The sequence below is a fragment of the Natrix helvetica genome (assembly GCF_964273705.1).
Source record: "Natrix helvetica genome assembly, chromosome: 12".
NCBI lineage: Eukaryota > Metazoa > Chordata > Lepidosauria > Squamata > Natricidae > Natrix > Natrix helvetica.
In genome coordinates, this window is record NC_138556.1 from 19118050 (window position 1) to 19136892 (window position 18843).

Consider the following 18843-nt stretch of genomic DNA (forward strand, 5'->3'; position numbering starts at 1 on the left):
AGGAGAAGAGAATGTGGATGGAGTGAAGTAGGCAACCTACATATCAACTTTCTCCAACAAGATGTTCTCATGAACTTCATCTCCCATCAGCCCCCAGTCAGAAAGACCCCCTTTCATGCTGGCTTGGTTTTATAGGAGTTGATGTCCACCATATCTAGAGAAACCCAACAGGGGAAGGTTCCTTTTGTGTGGACATAAGTAGACATACCTAGAACCCAAAGGGCTAGAGAATAAGAGATTCCAATCAAACGAAGGCTCGTCTTTCTTTTCACCTTAATGGACGTTTTGCCCTTCTTGTCTTTTGCAAACAGGTGAATGCTGGGATGATTGCATACCACCATGACATGCCACCAGAACCTTTCTGGGTCCGTGAGGATAATTTCCACTTCCAAATTTCTTCTCCGTCGGAGACCACAGACCTATTTGTTCTCGGCATGATGATATCGTTCGAGGCCAGCTGTCCTCAGGGCTCCTCTCAGCTGTGGAGAAATAAAGGTAGGAAGCAGAGATGTGGAGACATGCTCAGAAAGCAGATCTGTGGCTGCTAGGAAACCGGTAGAGTTTAAAGGGAGTGGAGTTATTTTGCAATGGTTGGGCTGATCCATGAATCAGAGCACAGTTATCCAACCAACTGTGTAATTCTTGATTTTTTTTCCGTTGTTTTTGTAACAGAGATCTCCTCTTCTGGGTGGGTACAAAAATGAAGTGGGAAAGACATGCATACAAAATTCAGAGTTTAGCATGATGTGGGTGTAAGCATTGGAGGAGAAAGATGTTCAAGGCTCACATGCAAATATTCATGCCTTTAAAAATGAAGAAACTGGGAAGAAAAAGTCGTGAAACGGGCCTGGAGCAGAAAGAAACAGATTGATCTGTTTCTAGCAGTGCTTCTTCTGAGAAATGAGAGCAGGTGGCAGGAAGAGAAGCCCGGGGGAAAGGGAAATGAATGTTCTGTTGTTATTTGAAAAAATAAATATGGGTTATAGAAGTCCTCAACTTATGACCGTAATGGCGGCCTGCCGAGTCACATGACCTCAGGAAGGGCCAGCCATTGGAACTTTGGAACAGGTTAAGTCATGTGCCCCCAGGGAGAGCTGTCAAAACGTAGTATAGAAGAGAACAGAGCTGGAAGGGAACTTTAAGGTCTTCTAGTCCAGCCCCCTGCTCGAGCAGGAGAACCTATACGATTTCAGATAAGTCAAAGACAACCTGTAGAATTTTCCCATGGCCAGGTATGAAGAAAGGCAGATTAAGTACAGCTCAAGAAAGTAGTTTCAGACGGAGGACCTCTGGGACCTTCTGATGCTACTTTCTTGTACTGTACTTAATCTGCCTTTCTTCATTCTCTTCCCTTTTCCTATTTCCCCTTTCCTTGTCCGTTCTCTCCTTCTTCCATAGCAGCTTCTACGTTGCCTCCTTGTTTTGAAACAAGATGACCATCCCTTGCTTCTTCTCTTCTTCTCTCTTTCAGGCCTCACTGTCCCGAAAGCTCAAAGTGCAGCGATCAACCTCTCATTACTTGACGCTTCCAACCTTCTTACCAAAGAACTGGAACCAACAAGGACTTCCTACGACGTGGTCTTTCTGGTGACCAGATTGCCCATGTATGGGACCCTTTCTCTTCCAGATGGTCGAGTGAATGACAAACACCCCTATTTTCTGCAATCTGACCTCGCTGCTGGTGGATTGGAATATTCTCACAACGGTCCTGGATCCCTGCATGATTATTTCAGATTTGATGCTTGGCTCCGGCCCAACACAAACAGATCTATTAAGCCCCCACAAAATGGAAAGGAAGTCATTATTTCTGGGTTGTTCAATATCACAGTGAAAGACAGTAATGAGATGCCACCAAAACTAGTCAGCCAAGGAAAAGTCTTACAAGTTCTCCAAAGTTCCTCCAAGGTGATCTCCCAGGAACATTTGAATGTCATAGATCCAGACAGTTTCCCTGAAGAAATCCAATTCAACGTTAGTTCTGGATCTCCAACTGGATTTGTAGCTAAGGCCCATAATCCATCTGTAGTCATAACCCAGTTCACACAAGCAGACATCAATGCAGGACATCTGATATTCGTTGCCAATCGAACAAGTTCTACTGGGACTTTGAAGCTTGTTGCATCAGATGGACTCCACAAGCCAATTTCTATTTCTCTGGAAATCATGGTTCTTCCCGCAACCACGTGGGCAACCAATCAGACCATCTTGGAAATACCCCAAGACTTGAACATGGCTTCACTGTCTCACAAACATCTTCTAGGGTCTTCAGGCCAAGGAGAGCGAAATACCTTCTATGAACTCATCAGGGGCCCAGAGTATGGGCAAGTGGAAGTCCATCAAAAGGCCGTGAGACGTTTTTCACAACAACAGGTGGACAAGGGAGAAGTTATCTTTACTTTCACAGATTTGGCCTCCTCCAGAGATGAATTTCAATTTCTTGCCACCTCAGGAGCCATCAATATTTCAGGGATTGTGAATGTAACAGTCAAGGCCTTAGTGAAAACCGAGCAGGAGATTCTCTGGCCGAGAGGAACCACTGTCCTGCTTAATACCAACGTCCTTGATGCCCACGATCTGGCCGACAGGACAAACAGCACCCCTGAGTTCAGAATTCTTCAAGCACCTCAAGGGAGCAAGTTGGTGAGAGTCTCCAGAGGCAACATGGATCGGCCTGTCTCCATCGATGCTTTCACCCAAGATGACCTCAAGGAAGAGTTGATTGGATTAGAAATCTGGGAGGCAGAAGATTCAGGGCCAAATCTCCAAGAGGACCGTTTTCAATTTGAATTGATTGCGAAAGGTGTGCCCCCTGCCTTGGGGTGGGTGGAGTACACCACTGAGACCTTCAACTCCTCAACCCCCTATAAGGCCACCTTGGTCCATATGCCTGGTCCCCAGGAAAGCAGCCATAGCTCTACCCCACAGAGCATAACCTCCCCCTTCTATACTTTCACAACCATGCCTTACGAATCCACAATGCCCCCCTCTAACTCCAACAAGTCCCACGTCCTCCCAACAACCAGATCAGACCAAGGATCAACATCTCAAACCGAAAAGCGTTCTCTCTTGGGTTTCATTGAAGCCAACATGTTCAGTATCATCCTCCCCATTTGTCTCATTCTTCTGCTTCTGGCGTTGATCCTACCTCTGCTCTTCTATCTCCACAAACGGAACAAGACTGGCAAGCACAATGTCCAGGGAACACTGCCCAAATACAAGAATGGAACAGTAGTGGACCAAGAAACCTTCCGTAAGACTGACCCTACTCAAAGCATACCTCTGACCACCATCAATACCTTGGAGGCCAAAGAACCAGGATCCAACTCAAAAGGACCCGGGCCGGGAAGACCAGAGGATCCAGAATTGCTCCAGTACTGTAGGACATCTAACCCAGCTTTGAAAAACAGCCAATATTGGGTTTAAGTACTGGAATCAAAGACTAAATAGCCCATCAGTCTCCCTGCAGACTGCCAACGTTTCTTGAAGTTTTCCTTCACCTCATCCTGCCATCCTTTCTCTTCTGCCTGCAGATATGCAGAAGAAATCAAAATCTTTTAAGAGTATGATGCTTTGGTGTCTTCAAATATATTTATTCAGTAGGAATGATGCCTTTGGAATAAGGGTGGGCAGCTATGGCCCCTTTACGACTTGTGGACTTCGACTCTTGAGAATTCCTGAATTAGCCATGGCTTGCTCAGGAATTCTGGGAGTTGAAGTCTTGAATCAGCCATGATTGGCTCAGGAATTCTGGGAGTTGAAGTCTTGAATCAGCCATGATTGGCTCAGGAATTCTGGGAGTTGAAGTCTTGAATCAGTCATGATTGGCTCAGGAATTCTGGGAGTTGAAGACTTGAATCAACTATGGCTGGCTGAGGAATTCTGGGAGTTAAAGTCTTGAAGCAGACATGGCTAGCTCAGGAATTCTGGGAATTGAGGTCCACAGGCTGTAAAGGATCCATAGTTGCCTATCCCTGCTTTGGAGGGTATCATAAACTACTGAAACTCTTTAGGAGAACTAAAACTTTTTAAAAGATCTATTCTTATGTCCTTGTGGATGCAACAGGGGTCTGCAGTTGAAATCTGAGAACCCAAAAGGAAACCTGCCATGATATCCAGAAGAAGGTGGGAGAGGTTTGGGGCAAGATTCGTTGACTAGCAAAGGCCATCGTGAACATATGGGAAAGTGGAACCATTGCAAAGTAAAAGATGCAAAATATAAAAGGGAACAAGCTAAAAACACCCTTTACCCTTGTGCAAAATTCCAGCTTTTGTAAGATCATGGAACTGAAATGGGTTTTATGCAGAATTTTCCGTCTTCTTGACCCACATTCTGAATCTTAGGAATTAACAAGGTGATTCCTAAAAGAGAGTTAAAACATGCAGATGGCTTAAAAGTTCCCCAAAGATAGTCAGGATATATGTGTTTTTTTTCTTTCTTTCTTTTTGAGCAACTAATGTTTTCGGTGTTTAGGTGATTAAATGTCAGTTGATCCCACAAGAGAATAAGCGCCCTTGAGTGCCTTGTTCCAACAAGCCAAACATGGCACAGTTCTAGATTACATTTGTGTCATCCTGAATCATTTGCTCCGGCTTCTGACAGGAATTTCCCACATGGAAAGTTTTTGAAAAGTTGTTTGTAGAAGTGAGTTAGAAGTACAAAAGTTGTTTCTCCCAGTATGAAGCCTAAAAAGCTTCTCACACTGGTTTCAGAGGGAGAAATAGATTTCTCTAGCAGATCTAGAGAATCTAAGGAAAAGCCATGGCTGAAATCTGGAATTACAAATAAGAATCTCCAAATCAGAAAAAAAAAGCAAGGGGAAGGAAGGGAGGCAGGAAGACACGCAGGCAGGCAGGCAGGCAGGCAGGCAGGGAGGGAGGGAGGATGGATGGATGGATGGAAGGAAGGAAGGAAGGAAGGAAGGAAGGAAGGAAGGAAGGAAGGAAGGAAGGAAGGAAGGAAGGAAGGAAGGAAGGAAAAAAGACTATTTTTCTTCTAATTTTCAAGCTACAATAAAAGGGTCCTATTAAATTCCAGCTGCGGGATAGCTCAATGACCAGTCTTTATTTTGAAGGAGATGTGTATTTAATGCAATTTCATAATTTTGCAAATATTATGTCTGTGTTTATTTATAAATTGGTTATATATATATATATATATATATATATATATATATATATATATATATATATATATATATATATATATATATATATATATATATATATATATATATATATATTCTGATCTTTCATGAGCTATCAACTTTCAGGCAAGACTCTAACAAGAACAGTAGATTATGATACCCAGTTTTGCACAGGGCCTTGGTTTTAAATAGTCTGAGTGGGGGGAAAGGGGGCATTTCGCATGCAGAAGACCCAAGTAGGGGAGCCAACATCTATGAAGGTCATCTGAACACCTGAAGCAGAGGTCTTCTCCATAAAGCATAAGACTTAGGAGGTGAAAAAAATCAGACAAATTGAGATTGCATCCACAACATAGTTAACGTGGACCCTCGAAGACCAAATGGCTTCAAACCTAATAAGTTTGCTTTGTTTACACCATAATTGTATGGTTTGGGTGGTTGTGTAGTTTATGCAAACCCAACAGGTTGATGGGTACCCAGCTTTGTGTCAATTCAGAACATGGGTTACCTCCCTTAACTGGATGAAGCATGCAAAGAAAGATAATGAGGAGAAACGAATGTTCTCCATCTTGAGAAGGTAGAGTTTCTTTGACAGTAAAGATTTAAGCAACATCTGCCCACCAGTTGTAGCTGACACCTGTATGAAGGAGGGGGCTGGATGGGTGAGTGATTGAATCATGCTGTAACTAAGGTGGGCCCACTGGATTTTCTCTCTGTGGTCCACTCTTCAGCAGTAAGCATCTCTCATCCTACAAACGTGAGACCAATCCCTTCATCCTTTTCTCCACTCCCAAGAAATCCTCCAGACAATAACATCCTCTGCTTTGGTCGTCCATAAATTGTCAAGGAATGTTAGTGATATTTCAGGAGACAGCAAGGTACACCCCCCCAAAAGGAATGAGTAGCACAGATCTCCATGAGTTGGTTAAAAGAAATGCCCGAACATTTGGAAAAAAAAAAACAGTTCTTTTCCCATATTGCTTCACGCTAATTGAGCAATGTGGCCAATTTTGTAAAGGATAAATAAAGCAGGTTATTTTTAAAAATTGTGGGTATGTGGAAAATTCTTGGGGGTGGAGGGGAGAAGTTGCCTTTTAAAGCCAAGCAAAGATATTTGTCTGACCTTCACATCCTTCAACTGGAAACATCTGGAATCTGTCTTTGAACACATGGATACAGCTTTGAACCCACAGTATTTATTTCCATTGCTGCGTTTCTCAACCTTGGCGGCTTGAAGGCGGGTGGACTTCAACTCCCAGAATTCCCATGCTAATTGGGGACTTCTGGGAAGTGAACACCCAGCTTCAAGTTGCCGAGTTTGAGAAACTCTGATTCTAGCTTATTTCTATCAGACAAAGAAATATACAGTCTGGTTTGTAATGTCATTGAGCAACTCCAGGAAATATCCTGGATAACTCTAATAACTCCTGGATCAACCTATGCCATTTTCTTGGCATCAATCCAAAAGGTGACTTCTGACACAGCGGTGAGTCTGAAATACGGACCAGAGACAGACATATGGCTATATAATTTCATCTACCACCGGTAGAACGGTAAATGATGGATTACTTTGGTCCTTGGTGGTCTTCTCCTTCTCCAACTCCCCCCTCCCAATGTGGTTGGGCTACACTAACCATCGTTCTGGGAGCTGCAACCTGATGCTATTGAAAAGCCACCCAACTGGAGAGGACCGCGTGGAACGAAGTGGGGAAAACGGATTTCAGGCTTTAGTTTTCACGTGGCCCAAGCCGAATGGGGAGAACTTCATTTCCTGGTGAACCTTCCCTGGATGTAGAACATCCTGTTTTTCATCTCAAATTTTCTGGAACAAGTTCCAGGGAGAATCATTTTTCTCTTTCTGTTTTGTTTTCTTCCGATACGTCGAAATCTTGTTTTGTCCACCCTGTATGTTCCACAAAGGAAGGCGGAGAGTGAAATAGCCACATAAATAATGTCCAACGCTCACCTAAGTAAATGTCAAATGGTCATCAACAAACAGCTGCAATCCACCCACCCAACTGGCTTTTTTTTTGAGATTTCTACAGCAAGATCACATTCCTGATGTGGTCATGAGCCAAGATCTGGGCTCTGTGAGACAAGCTTCAACCACAGACATTGATCATGCAGTTTTTACAGCCAAGTGTCGACATTCCCCAGGAGAGTGGGGAGTGGGGGGGGGGATTATTTTTCAATATGCAATCTCCAGACTTAAGGACACAACTTTCTGAAGCGACGTGGTTGTTGCATGGGAGGCATCCAATCTTATGACTCTTTTTGTCACAGTTGTAAAGTGAATAACTGCAGTTGTTATGATTCTTAAATGAATCTGCCCCCCCCCCCCATGACTTTGCTTGTCAGGCTCACACAATCCCAGGACACTGCAACAGTCATAAATACGAGTCAGTTGCCAAATTTGTGTTCAGCGTGGCGATGCGACGACGGTCGTAAGTGTGAAAAAGAGCTCACTTTTCCTTGTTCTTTTTTTTTCTTAAAATCCCTTTTTTTAAAAATAATAATGCATTCCTGTAACAATCTGGAGACAAACCCAACCTGTTAGTAGATGACAATTACAGTTCACACATTTACTTCTACACAAGACGGGTAAAATGAGGGTTATACAAACAATTGTTGCGGCTGAGTTTTTTTTTAACGGGAAACTTTTTGTGTTTTACTGTGTCCAATAGATTGTACTTTTCTATCAATAAAAAAGAGAGAATGGTACAACACTGAATCATTCATCCCAGAACCATCACCCTTCTCGAGCCCTCTCGACTGTCCCAGGAAACAACAGAAAGAAAAAATGGCCCAGAGGGAAAAATAAAAAACGACAAAGTTTTTTTTTAAAAGTCACTTTTTCAATGACATTGTAGCTTTGAACCGTCAAAGACTACTGATATACCCCACGGTTTTGAAGAGGCAGTTGCCATATCCTACGCTATTTATTCCCCCAAAATCTTGTCTTCTAGTTGTGCGATTTTAGACACGACAATAATGTTTGCCGTTCCAGTTCAAAATGTACTCTGGTGAACTCTGCTTCAAATTAAATTCAGTCTCTTTGCTCTGACTGGGTTAAAGGGAATGTAAATACATGTAACGAAAGGAGACAGACTAGCCCAGCCAGATTATCAATACTTTCAAAACCTTTCAGTTTGTAGAATTCAGCGCCAAGCGTAGAAATCCTGAAAGGGCTGCAGCAACAAGCTTTTTCATTCTTTTCCACCACTCTCTGCCTTTACAGCCGGGGAAACAAAAATAAGGTTGGGCCCATTTTACAGATGCAGTGGCTGCAAATTCAGCATGATACCAAGTGTACAGCTAACAAGATCCAAAGCAATGGTGGGATTCAACATGTTTTACTACCTGTTCTGTGGGCGTGGCTTGGTGGGCGTGGCAGGGGAAGGATACTGCAAAATCCCCATTCCCTCCCGATCAGCTGGGACTCGGGAGGCAGAGAACAGATGGGGGCAGGGCCAGCCAGAGGTGGTATTTGCCGGTTCTCCAAACTACTCAAAATTTCCGCTACCAGTTCTCCAGAATTGGTCAGAATCTGCTGGATCCCACCTCTGATCCAAAGGCTCCAGTTTTGGCAAGCCTACTTAAGCTACACGTAAGTTTGCAAGAAGTGACTGTCGATCTGTTTGATTTTAGAATCGAGGAGCTGAAGTCCATGGCTGGCTGGGGGATTCTGTGAGTTGAAGTCCAGACATTTTTACGCTGCTGAGGTTGAGAACCACAGCTCTGGGGAAGCAAGTTATCCAAACAAGACCTTTCCCGATAAGGAAAGGTTATATAAAATTCTGCTTATTGGACAGCAGATATCTCCAGGTTATCTCTTGGTTGTCCCAGAAATTACACAACCATTCCTTTGGTCAATTCTTTGAGATAATCAGGCCCAGAAATAGATTGTAGGGTGTCCAGGAATCTTTATTGTTGTAGGGTATGTTAACAGATTTTTGAAACTCTATCCATGTTTCTCTCCAGCTCTTAGAACATAGAACCATCTTGGAAGGGACACCACAGGTCTTCTACTCCGATCCCCTGTTCAAGCAGGAGACCCTATGCCATTTCAAACAAATGGCTGTCCGATTAAAAGCCTACAGTGATGGAGTACCCACAACTTCTAAATGCAAAGCATTCCACTGATTAATTTTTCTAACTGCTAGGAAATTCCTCCTTCGTTCTAGGTTGAATCTCTCCTTGGTTAGTTTCCACCCATCGCTTCTTCTCTTATACCAAATAAAGCCTTATTCCAAGCAAAAACAAGGGGGATTATTTTGAGTTTGTTTCTCGCTCTTTCTTCTATCTCTAGATAGTGTGATCTCTTCTCTAAGTCTCCCCTTAACAGCTGGCTCCTTCCTCCAGCCTCTCTCACACCTTCCCCAAGATCATACTGAAATCCTTGGGATCCTTGGGGGCTACCTAATGAATGAGGTCCTTCCTCCTTCAAATCTGCTAACATTCATAGAATAGAATACAGAATAACAGAGTCGGACAGGACCTTGGAGGTCTTCTAGTCCAACCCTCTGTTCAGGCAGGAGATCCTTTATACCATTTCAGAAAGGCCTCTCCTTAATAGAGACTCTGTCTCCTCCCAAAAGTTTGAGAGCTACATAATTTGGGCATGAGAGGAGACATACCTTGAGGCTTTGACAGACGGACTGTAAAGGCACGGTCCAAAGACTCGGTGAGAACCACACAAAGATTTGGAGGAGACAACCAGGAAGTCAAACGATATTTGATGCTGGGTATGAGAAACACAGCTGCAGGTACAATGATTCTCCAGACCTTTAATCATCTCCCCTATTGGTTGCGCTGAACTGTTTACCTGTTGGTGGAACCTGCTGGGTCAGGTGGCTGCTGGGCCCAAGGCTGTGTGGCCTTGCGGTGTTTGTGTAGCCCCGGTTTTGGCAAGATGTTCAGAAAAGTCGAAGCCTTCCAAAGTACAAAGGAGGATGTTGGACTTACTGGAACAGCTATTCCCCAGAAGAATAACGCCCTCTTTGTCCTCAAAGCTCCACTAACCTCACCTGATCCCCAAACAATGACAGGTAGGAGAAGAAGCAGGAAGAATCGAAGGCGGCAGCAGGTGGTGGTTTTTGTGTTCCACAATAAGGAGTAATATAAACTTGACTCGGAACAGCATCTCAAATAACTAGGGAATTTCATTCTCTCGGTTGTCTCCTGGGAAAGAAATGCCACCCGTGGGAACCTCCTCGAGCAGAAGGCAGTATCAAGTTTTAAGGTGCAGACCATTCTCAAGAATGGAGCGAGCAGTTGCCTACTTTTACCGTTCAGCTTAACATTTTGCAGGTAGCTCACTTCCTGGTTTTGCAAACAGGTAATATCATAAGCCTGGGCTAAGTTTAGCTGCTTATCTGCCACTCCATTAACCTTAGATATACAACACTTCTGGACTTTGGGATTCAAAGGAAGCACCATTAGCAATTGTCAAAGAGAAATCTTGAGCAAACTATCAGCTCGATAGGTAAAGATAAAGGTTCCCCTCGCACATACAGGAAGTACTACTGGTTCCCGACTCTAGGGGGCGGTGCTCATCTACATTTCAAAGCCGAAGAGCCAGCGCTGTCTAAAGATGTCTCCGTGGTCATGTGGCCGGCATGACTAAATGCCGAAGGCGCATGGAATGCTGTTACCTTCCCATCAAAAGTGGTCCCTATTTTTCTACTTGCATTTTTTTACGTGCTTTCGAACTGCTAGGTTGGCAGAAGCTGGGACAAATAGCGGGAGCTCACTCCGTTACGCGGCGCTAGGGATTCGAACTGCAGAATTGCCACCTTTTCTGATTGACAAGCTCAGCATCTTAGCCACTGAGCCACTGCGTCCCTATCAGCTCTACAGAGATAAGCAATAGCTCAACTGTGTAACTGGAGACCCTGGAAATGTTTGAAGGTACAACTGAAATTTGTGAAGTTATTAGTCCTCATCACCTTTTGCTCCAAAGTTCTGGTGGAGAATTTCCAAGAAGATGTCTATTGTCATTGACTGCACGATATGCAAAGTATTGGTCGTTTATTAACATTAGAGCATGCAAAACATGCATACACGCATACAATACCCTACTTGAGGTGCTCCAGAACATGGGCATGTTGTCCCTCCCACTAATTTGCAAAGAGAATAGAAGCTTCATCTGTATTATTTTGCATCGGTTAGCCAGAGCAGCTGATTCTTCTCCAACTGGTGCCCTCCAGAGATGATTCCCATGGAGTCCCCATAGTTCCCAACCAACAAGTCTGGAGGATAATGGGTTTTAAAGTTCCATATCATAGGAAGGCACAAAGCAGAACAAGGGAGAAACCATAAAACACAAATCCTGTTTTGCAGCTTTGGGTTGTTGTTTTTGTGTGGGTTTTTTTGGTGAATTTAAGAGTTTCCATCTATTATCTAGAAGCTAAAGAACTAAGTGAGACCATAGCTGAGTTTTCTGCTATGGACAAAGTGGGGGGGGGGTGCTTCCAGGAGACAAATGACCTCTGTTCAGACAAGTAGCTGTTAAAAAAAAAAGATATGTTTCACTGTCGTATGAAATGGAATTCGAGTAAAAAAAATATTGAAGATGAAATGGGAGATTGGAGAGAGAAAAGACAAGGTGCATAGTTCTGTAAATCCAGGTTTTTTTATTTCTAAAGTGCACGGTTTCTTGTTTTTCTGTCTGGCTTCCTCTTCATTTCCACTGCTAAGCATGTGGATTTTATTTTTGTAAAAATTCAGCTTGGAGGGAGTGAAGTCACATTCCTCAGATTCCAGAGGAAAAGAAGAAAACCTGACAATTTGTGTGTAAACCACTGTAAGCCGGAGTCCAAAATTGCTAAAGGGGGTTTACTGTGTATAAGCTGGAGGAAGGAAGAGTTACGGCTTTGGTCTTCTGTGGAGCAATGGACAAGCATGATGGGGAATGGAGTTCCTTTCTTAAACTTCTACCCATGAAAGACTGAAGAACTAAAGTGATATCTCCATGAGAGGGACCAACCTGTCGGAGATCCAACTGGCTGGAGGGTGTGGAGTCACTTTTCAAACTGAATACAAACACACACACACACACGCCACACGCCACACATTTGTTGCTTCAACCCAGGAACCAGAAACATCAGACCGTGTTCAGCCTTTCTCTAATTCAGTTTCAAATCAAAGTTGGTCAACCCCATCATTGGTGATCTGGGGGAATGGACTCCCCTGCCTGTTTTAGTATCTATATATATATAAAAGCGAAATACCACTCACGCGTCATCACAAAATCTGCAGAAACATCAAGCCTACAAACTTGAAATTGTGGCACGTATGTTCCTCCTGGCTTCTAGGTGCTCGCTAAGAAAGGATTTTTCGAAATGACCATGAGATCATTAGCATTCCTTATACAGTATTAACACGCTCTGATGCTAAGGAGTTCTACTCCCCCTCCCCACCTGAAAAGAATTCTGTTTCAACTGCCAGTTGTCTCACATTCCATTACCTCAGTTCAACTGGCAGACATTCCACTCCTTCACTCAGGAGCGGTCTGGGCTCCTTACAGTACTAAACGTTGGTACCTCACCAAAATGTCAATGCCTTCCACCTGTGGAACTGCTTCCGTACTCAAGAAGGTGGGAGTGATATTCCCTTATGTGAAGCATGGGTATCCAGCTAGTTATTAGATGTGCTTAGCAATCTAGAGTTTTGTAGTGTTCTGTTCTCTCTCTGTTCTTCCATTCCCAATTTCTCTCTTCCGCCATCATTTTCCTGTGGTATTTTGGTGGATAGATGGATGGTTTTTGGAACTGATGGGGCCAAATGACTTCTAGTTGCCCCTACATTAGACTTCCTACTCATTTCCATGGAGAAGGGGCTTCCAGTTCCACCCCTGATCACCTTAAGAATGGAGCGCCCACAACTTCTGAAGGCAAGCCATTTCACTGATCAATTGTTCTCACTTGTCAGGAAATTCCTCCTTTGTTCTAGGTTGGTTCTCTCCTTGATTAGTTTCCATCCTTTGCTTCTTGTCCTGTTTTCTGGTGCTTTGGAAAATAGCTTGACACATTCTTCTCTGTCTCCCTCTTCTTTGTGGCGGCCTCTCAAATACTGGGAAATTACTAATACTTCAGGTATTCGGGTTCCAAATTCAGGTTAATGTCAGAATTTCAAATAGCATCCAAAAGTAAATCAGAGTCAAAGTTCCAATTTATTGAGAGAGCCATGTTGGCACATCTGGGAAAACCCGAATCTGAAAGCTTCCCGGTTTTCCCCACCCAGTTGAAAGTTCAAGAACTTGCCCCTCACACCCACCAGTCCATCCCATGGTCCAATCTTCCACTGCCATGCTGGCAGCCCTCCACTCATCCAGTTCCGGTCAGGTGCAGTGGTGCAGAGACAAAGGATGACCTTAGCTTTCTAGAAAGAACGTTGTTATGGCTAGATATCATCTAACTCCATTTTCCCACAATAAAAAATGCATCGTAGAATATTAGAAAGTGTGGCAGGCCAAAGACCCAAAAGAAAAGATGGCTTGCAGGACTGACAGGTTAATTGTTCTCACTGCCAGGAAATTTGTCCTTCGTTCTAGGTTGATTCTCTCCTTGATTAGTTTTCATCTGTTGCTTCTTGTCCTGCCTTCAGGTTTGTATGTGTGAAAGTATTTAAACTATGAACACATAAACCTTTCCAACAAAGATATTGTTTTCTTCTTTCCGTTGGTTACTTTCTTTTGCACAGGAAAAAAAACAACAACCCTGCCCCGTCTGTTTATGTCTCTTACAATATACTTTGCCTTGCAGCCAGAGTAGGCTTGAGGTCTGGAACCAAACTAGCAGAATTCTGGTCCTGGGAGGCGTTGCAGCCCTGGATACCCAGGAAAAGCAAATGAAAAGACATGTCAGCAAGTGTTTTAGTGATTATGCATTTTCCACTTGCGGTTCCTGGCGTGGCCTCGTTTCAGATTCCCGGTTGCTTTGAGAATCAGAATCTACTTATGTCTCTTCCCCCAGAACAGCCTTAAGCTTCCTTTCTCACAAAGGGGAATAATAACCGACATTACGTAGCAAGAGAAGTCAGGCAATTTTGAAATCGGTGCAAAATACCCCGTTTCATGCGCAGCCCAAAGCAATTCTGGGAAGAATAGACTTTTCTTTAATATGCACTGAGCCGCTCTGAATCTGCAAAACAGATGTTTTCCAAAAGCATCCTCTTAAGTGCAGCAGCATCTGGATGCTACCTATCTTAGGGGCTGCCCCAAAGAAGAGGGAGTCAAGCTATTCTCCAAGGCACCAGAAGGCAGGAGAAGAAGCAATGGTTGGAAACTAATCAAGGAGAGAAGCAACTTAGAACTGAGGAGAAACTTCCTGACAGTTAGAACAATTAATCAGTGGAACAGCTTGCCTCCAGAAGTTGTGAATGCCCCAACACTGGAGGTTTTTAAGATGATGTTGGATAATCATTTTTTCAGTTAGATTCCCCCCCCCCCTTTCCGTTATTTTAGTTTAAAATTTCATTTAGTGGCTAACTAATACAAACTCTTACTGGGCAGGGCCATTAATAACCCCAGTCACATTTCTGTCTCAATATTCACCAGTCCTCTTAAAGGTAAACACAGGGAGGATGAATTATCAGACGCAAAGACCAATTGGGGGAAACAGAGTGGTTTTCTATTTTTCCAAAAATAGAGAGTTGTTGTGGTCTGCTGGTGGCCTGCAGACCTGGCAGCAGATTCGGACAGTGAGGAGGTTGGGGAGGAGTATGGGCCAGTCCTGGAGTCTGGGGAAGGCTCGGATGAGGTGCTCTGCATTGGAGGCAGAGAGGGGGACAAGGCCATAAGATATAAAAGAGGAGCAAATGGGAGTGAGTCTTTGCAGGAAGCAATTAGTTCATCTGGTCGGTTCAAGCTTTGAGAAGTTCTGTTTGACTCTGTGCTAAGTTTGGCCTTGCAAAACTAATTTGGCAATTTGGTCTCTGGCAGCGCTTCAAGGGAGATAAAGGTGGGTGCTTATCAACATTCTCCTGTGGCAACTTAAGCAGACATCTGTCGGAATCTTCACAGCCGTACAAATAAAAGAGGGTTTGTGGGACTAAGATTGTGATTTATGCTTTCTCAGGAAGCCTCGGTCAGAAAAAGGGCAAATAAAATGTTCAGGTTCTGAATTTTGCAAACCGGAGGACACTGATTCATCCCCATTGATCAGGGATTTGAATCAGGAAGGATCCATTCAGAGACATCCGAAGACTTCGAAACACACGGGAAACTCATCTACAGTTTTAGCTCGCAAGCGAGAGAGAGAGAAAGAGAGAGAACGGAGACCCATCTGCCTCGACTCAAGGAAAACCAGAAACACACTGGACCATTCTGTGGCTCTCAGTGTTATTTTCTTTCGACCAAACCACAAGCGAAATGAAAAAAAAAAAAGAGAGGCTGGATCGAAAATAGCATTGGAAACCACTAAAATACTTCTTTTCTTTTTAAAAAATGGCCTTCCTGCATTAAATTAGATCAGTTTTTCCGTTACAGCCTGGCATGGCAACGTGGACATTAGAAGAATGGAAGGAGGAGGAAAACACTTGTAGTGAAGAGCAGCTAGATGGTGATTCAGAAGAAAGATACCAGTCCTTCTCGCCCGGCGAAGCACATGACGGCGACGGCAGCAGCTGTTTTGCCGACCAGAGGACTTTTCGGCGGCCGATGGCCCACCTACCACCTCTTTGAGAGCCGCTTTGCAAAGCATCGGTGCAAGGGAGCGGCGACCGGGTGGGCAGGGTGAGGAAGCAGTGACAGGGGGACCAGTTCGGGGACGTGGCCAGTCAGCCATCACTACCGGTTCGCCAATCTCAGCCAAATTTCCACCACTGGTTTGAGCAAACTGGTGCAAACTGGGTGAATACCACCTCTGACTCACATACCTTATGGGTATGGTGTCAGTTGCTATAGAGAAATTGAGGGAAATCTCCATGCTTCGGTTTCCTTCACCTTCCTATGGCTCAGCAGAGTCTTTTTCATTGTTGTTCTTGAGATCGAAGGTCTTGTAGCTTGAGGTGCCTCAAAGTTTGGGCTCTCTTCATGTAGACCAGGGCTTTTCAATCGCAGCGGCTTTCAGCTGGACGGACTACAAGTTGAGGTCCATACAGCTGACCTCCACCTAAGCTCAAAGTTGCCATGGTTGAGAAAAAAACATGTGGACAAGAATAATAAGGGAAGTTGGGATGAAGCCACCTAATCTGGAATGTTAGCAGGAGACCAAAACCTAGAGGTGAAGTAGGGTACCTGCAGAGCCCCCTGCCCTGACTATCCCGCAGGCTTGTCAAAATTGGAGATTTTGCTTCGGCTAAACCACATTATGTTCTGATAACAACAGCTGGTTGCCGTAGAGATGGGATGAAAAGTAAAATATTGGAAGGCGACGTTGGCCTTTCTTTTCTGACCTTCCTACCGTATCATCCAGCACAGTTAGGCAGATCATATCAGTGGTCTGCGGGATTTAAAATGATGAAAGTAGTGGCCCCTGAGGTCCGAAAGGTTGGTGACCCCTGATTTAGATCATCTTAATATATCTTTTAATCACCTATTTTTCTTTCATATGTGCACCCAACTCTCTTTCCTACACTGCCCACATTCTGCCAATCAAAGGACAAATTCTGGCTGAGTGCCTGCAGCCCGCAGCCCTGCTGGCCCCAGTCCGTCCTCCTCCTCCTCCTCCTCCAATTGAACCCTCACCCCCGTTTGACAGCTGCCTCTTCAAACTCCAGAGTACGTGCCTATCGGTCTTGGCAGCCTCCATCCGCGTGCAAAGAAAGAGGTTGTTTGTTTGAGGTTTCTGCAGAGACTGCCTCTCAGAGACAGAGCCCACGAGGACGCATGTATTGGCCTGTGGCTGGCTTCCCGCTGGCCCGCATACCTTATCTCTGAGCTCACCCTCTCTGCAGCAAGCTGGGCATGGAAAGGCACGCAGGGCGCAGATTCTTTTGCTTTTGCTGCTGATCTCAAAAAAACCAAATGGAGCCCAGGCTGTGCAAAAGTTCTGCAGCCTGGCAATCTGCTCCTCGGAAAATCCCTGAAGGAAGCAACAGCACTCAAGATTTATATCCCACTTCACAGTGCTTTAAAGGCCTCTCTAAGTGGTTCACAGGATCCGCCTATTTGCCCTCCACAACAATCTGGGTCCTCATTTTACCCACCTCGGAAAGATGGAAAGCTGAGTCAACCTTGAGCCAGTTAGGATCGAACTGCTGGCAGTGGGCAGAGTTAGCCTGCAATGCTGCATTCTAACTATTGTACCTCGAAGGAAGGAAGGAAGGAAGGAAGGAAGGAAGGAAGGAAGGAAGGAAGGAAGGAAGGAAGGAAGGAAGGACACTTAGACTTATATACTGCTTCGCAGTGCTTTACAGCCCTCTCTAAGCTGTTTACAGAGGCAGCCTCTTGCCCTCAACAACAATCTGGGTCCTCATTTTACCCACCTCGGAAAGATGGAAAGCTGAGTCAACCTTGAGCCAGCCAGGATCGAATGCCAGACTGTGAGCGGAAGTTTGCCTGCCATGCTGCATTCTAACCATTGCGCCACCACAGCTCTTAGGTAGCTCTTGGCATATTCACCTCTTGCAAATTTGCACAGCCAGCTTAGCCCAGTTCTCCGTTTCCAGCTTGGGGCCATCAAGTAAGCAAGCAGGATTGGCATGGCAGAAGACACCAAGCCACATTTCTCTTAGTTGAAAACCTGGAGATGGTTGGACTTGCAATTCCCGGAACTGGCTGGCTGGAGAATTGTGGGAGTTGAAGTCCTCATATCTTCATGCTGCCAAAGTTGAGGGACATTCATTCCGTGTAGAGTCATTGAGTGATGACTGTAATTGATTCCACAACTTGAAGATGTCTGGACTTCCAACTCCCGGAATTGCTGGCTGGAGAATTCTGGGAGCTGAAGTCCACCCATCTTCAAGGTGTCAAAAAGGCTGAGAAACTCTGCATTGCTCTAATGTATAGCTATGGCTTAGTGCAGGGTTTATAATTAGATCTGGGAGTCTGGAGGTTTGTACTTCCTTTTCGGTGTGTGGAGCCAAAGTCCTGGTCCGAAGCCCCACCGGACTTGCAAAGTCTTCTTGAGAGGGTACAAGCGACGTGTTTTCGATAAGCAGAGCCAGGAATCTGCTCCTTCCGGTCCAAAGTTCACTGAACTTCTGCAAAGCTGCTTGCCAAGGAATTCTTAGGCAGAACACCACGCTCTGAAATCCTGAGCAAGGAGGCTCTTGGGGGGTGGGGGAGGGGAGGCGGGGGGGGGGGTTGCGGGTTGACAAGAAACAAGAGCCTCTGATGGGTGATGACAACCTTTCTCCAACTTGTCTCATATTGGGGCAAAATTCCCAGTTTCTTTGCGGCGATCTTTGCAGAGTTCCACTGGGAGTTTGTCAAATGCAGGGAGCAGAAAACCAGCTGCACAGAGATCTGATGATGTTACCTAGTTGGGTCATGAAATGTCTGCCAAGAAAACAACCCAGTTCAGAGAGCTGCAAGGACTCTACAGGATCTTGCTTCCTACCTTGTATACAAATCACTTAAAAAAAAAACCTGCAACTTTTCCTCCCAGTCTGTGTGCATATGTGCACCAGGCCATTAAGAGTTTGTTGCTTTGGGTGTTGCATCATTTCTCTTGTCTGTTGTTGTGAAGACAGCAACCCACTCTACCAATTGCTCTTACTACCCTTCGGTAAAGAAATAGTCATTAAAAAAAAA

At 44.6% G+C, this 18843-nt stretch overlaps 1 protein-coding gene across 2 annotated transcripts in view; it reads left to right on the plus strand.

The window, feature by feature from the left end:
• Positions 1–4506, plus strand: part of CSPG4 (chondroitin sulfate proteoglycan 4) — a 47736-nt gene extending 43230 nt beyond the window's left edge. For both annotated transcript variants that reach the window (XM_081964971.1, XM_081964970.1), the window contains exons 9-10: positions 312–495; positions 1472–4506. In XM_081964971.1, the coding sequence (XP_081821097.1) occupies positions 312–495; positions 1472–3423 (2136 nt within the window). In that variant the 3' untranslated portion in view covers positions 3424–4506. The remainder of the gene's footprint in view (positions 1–311; positions 496–1471) is intronic.
• The last annotated feature ends 14337 nt before the right edge of the window (positions 4507–18843 follow it).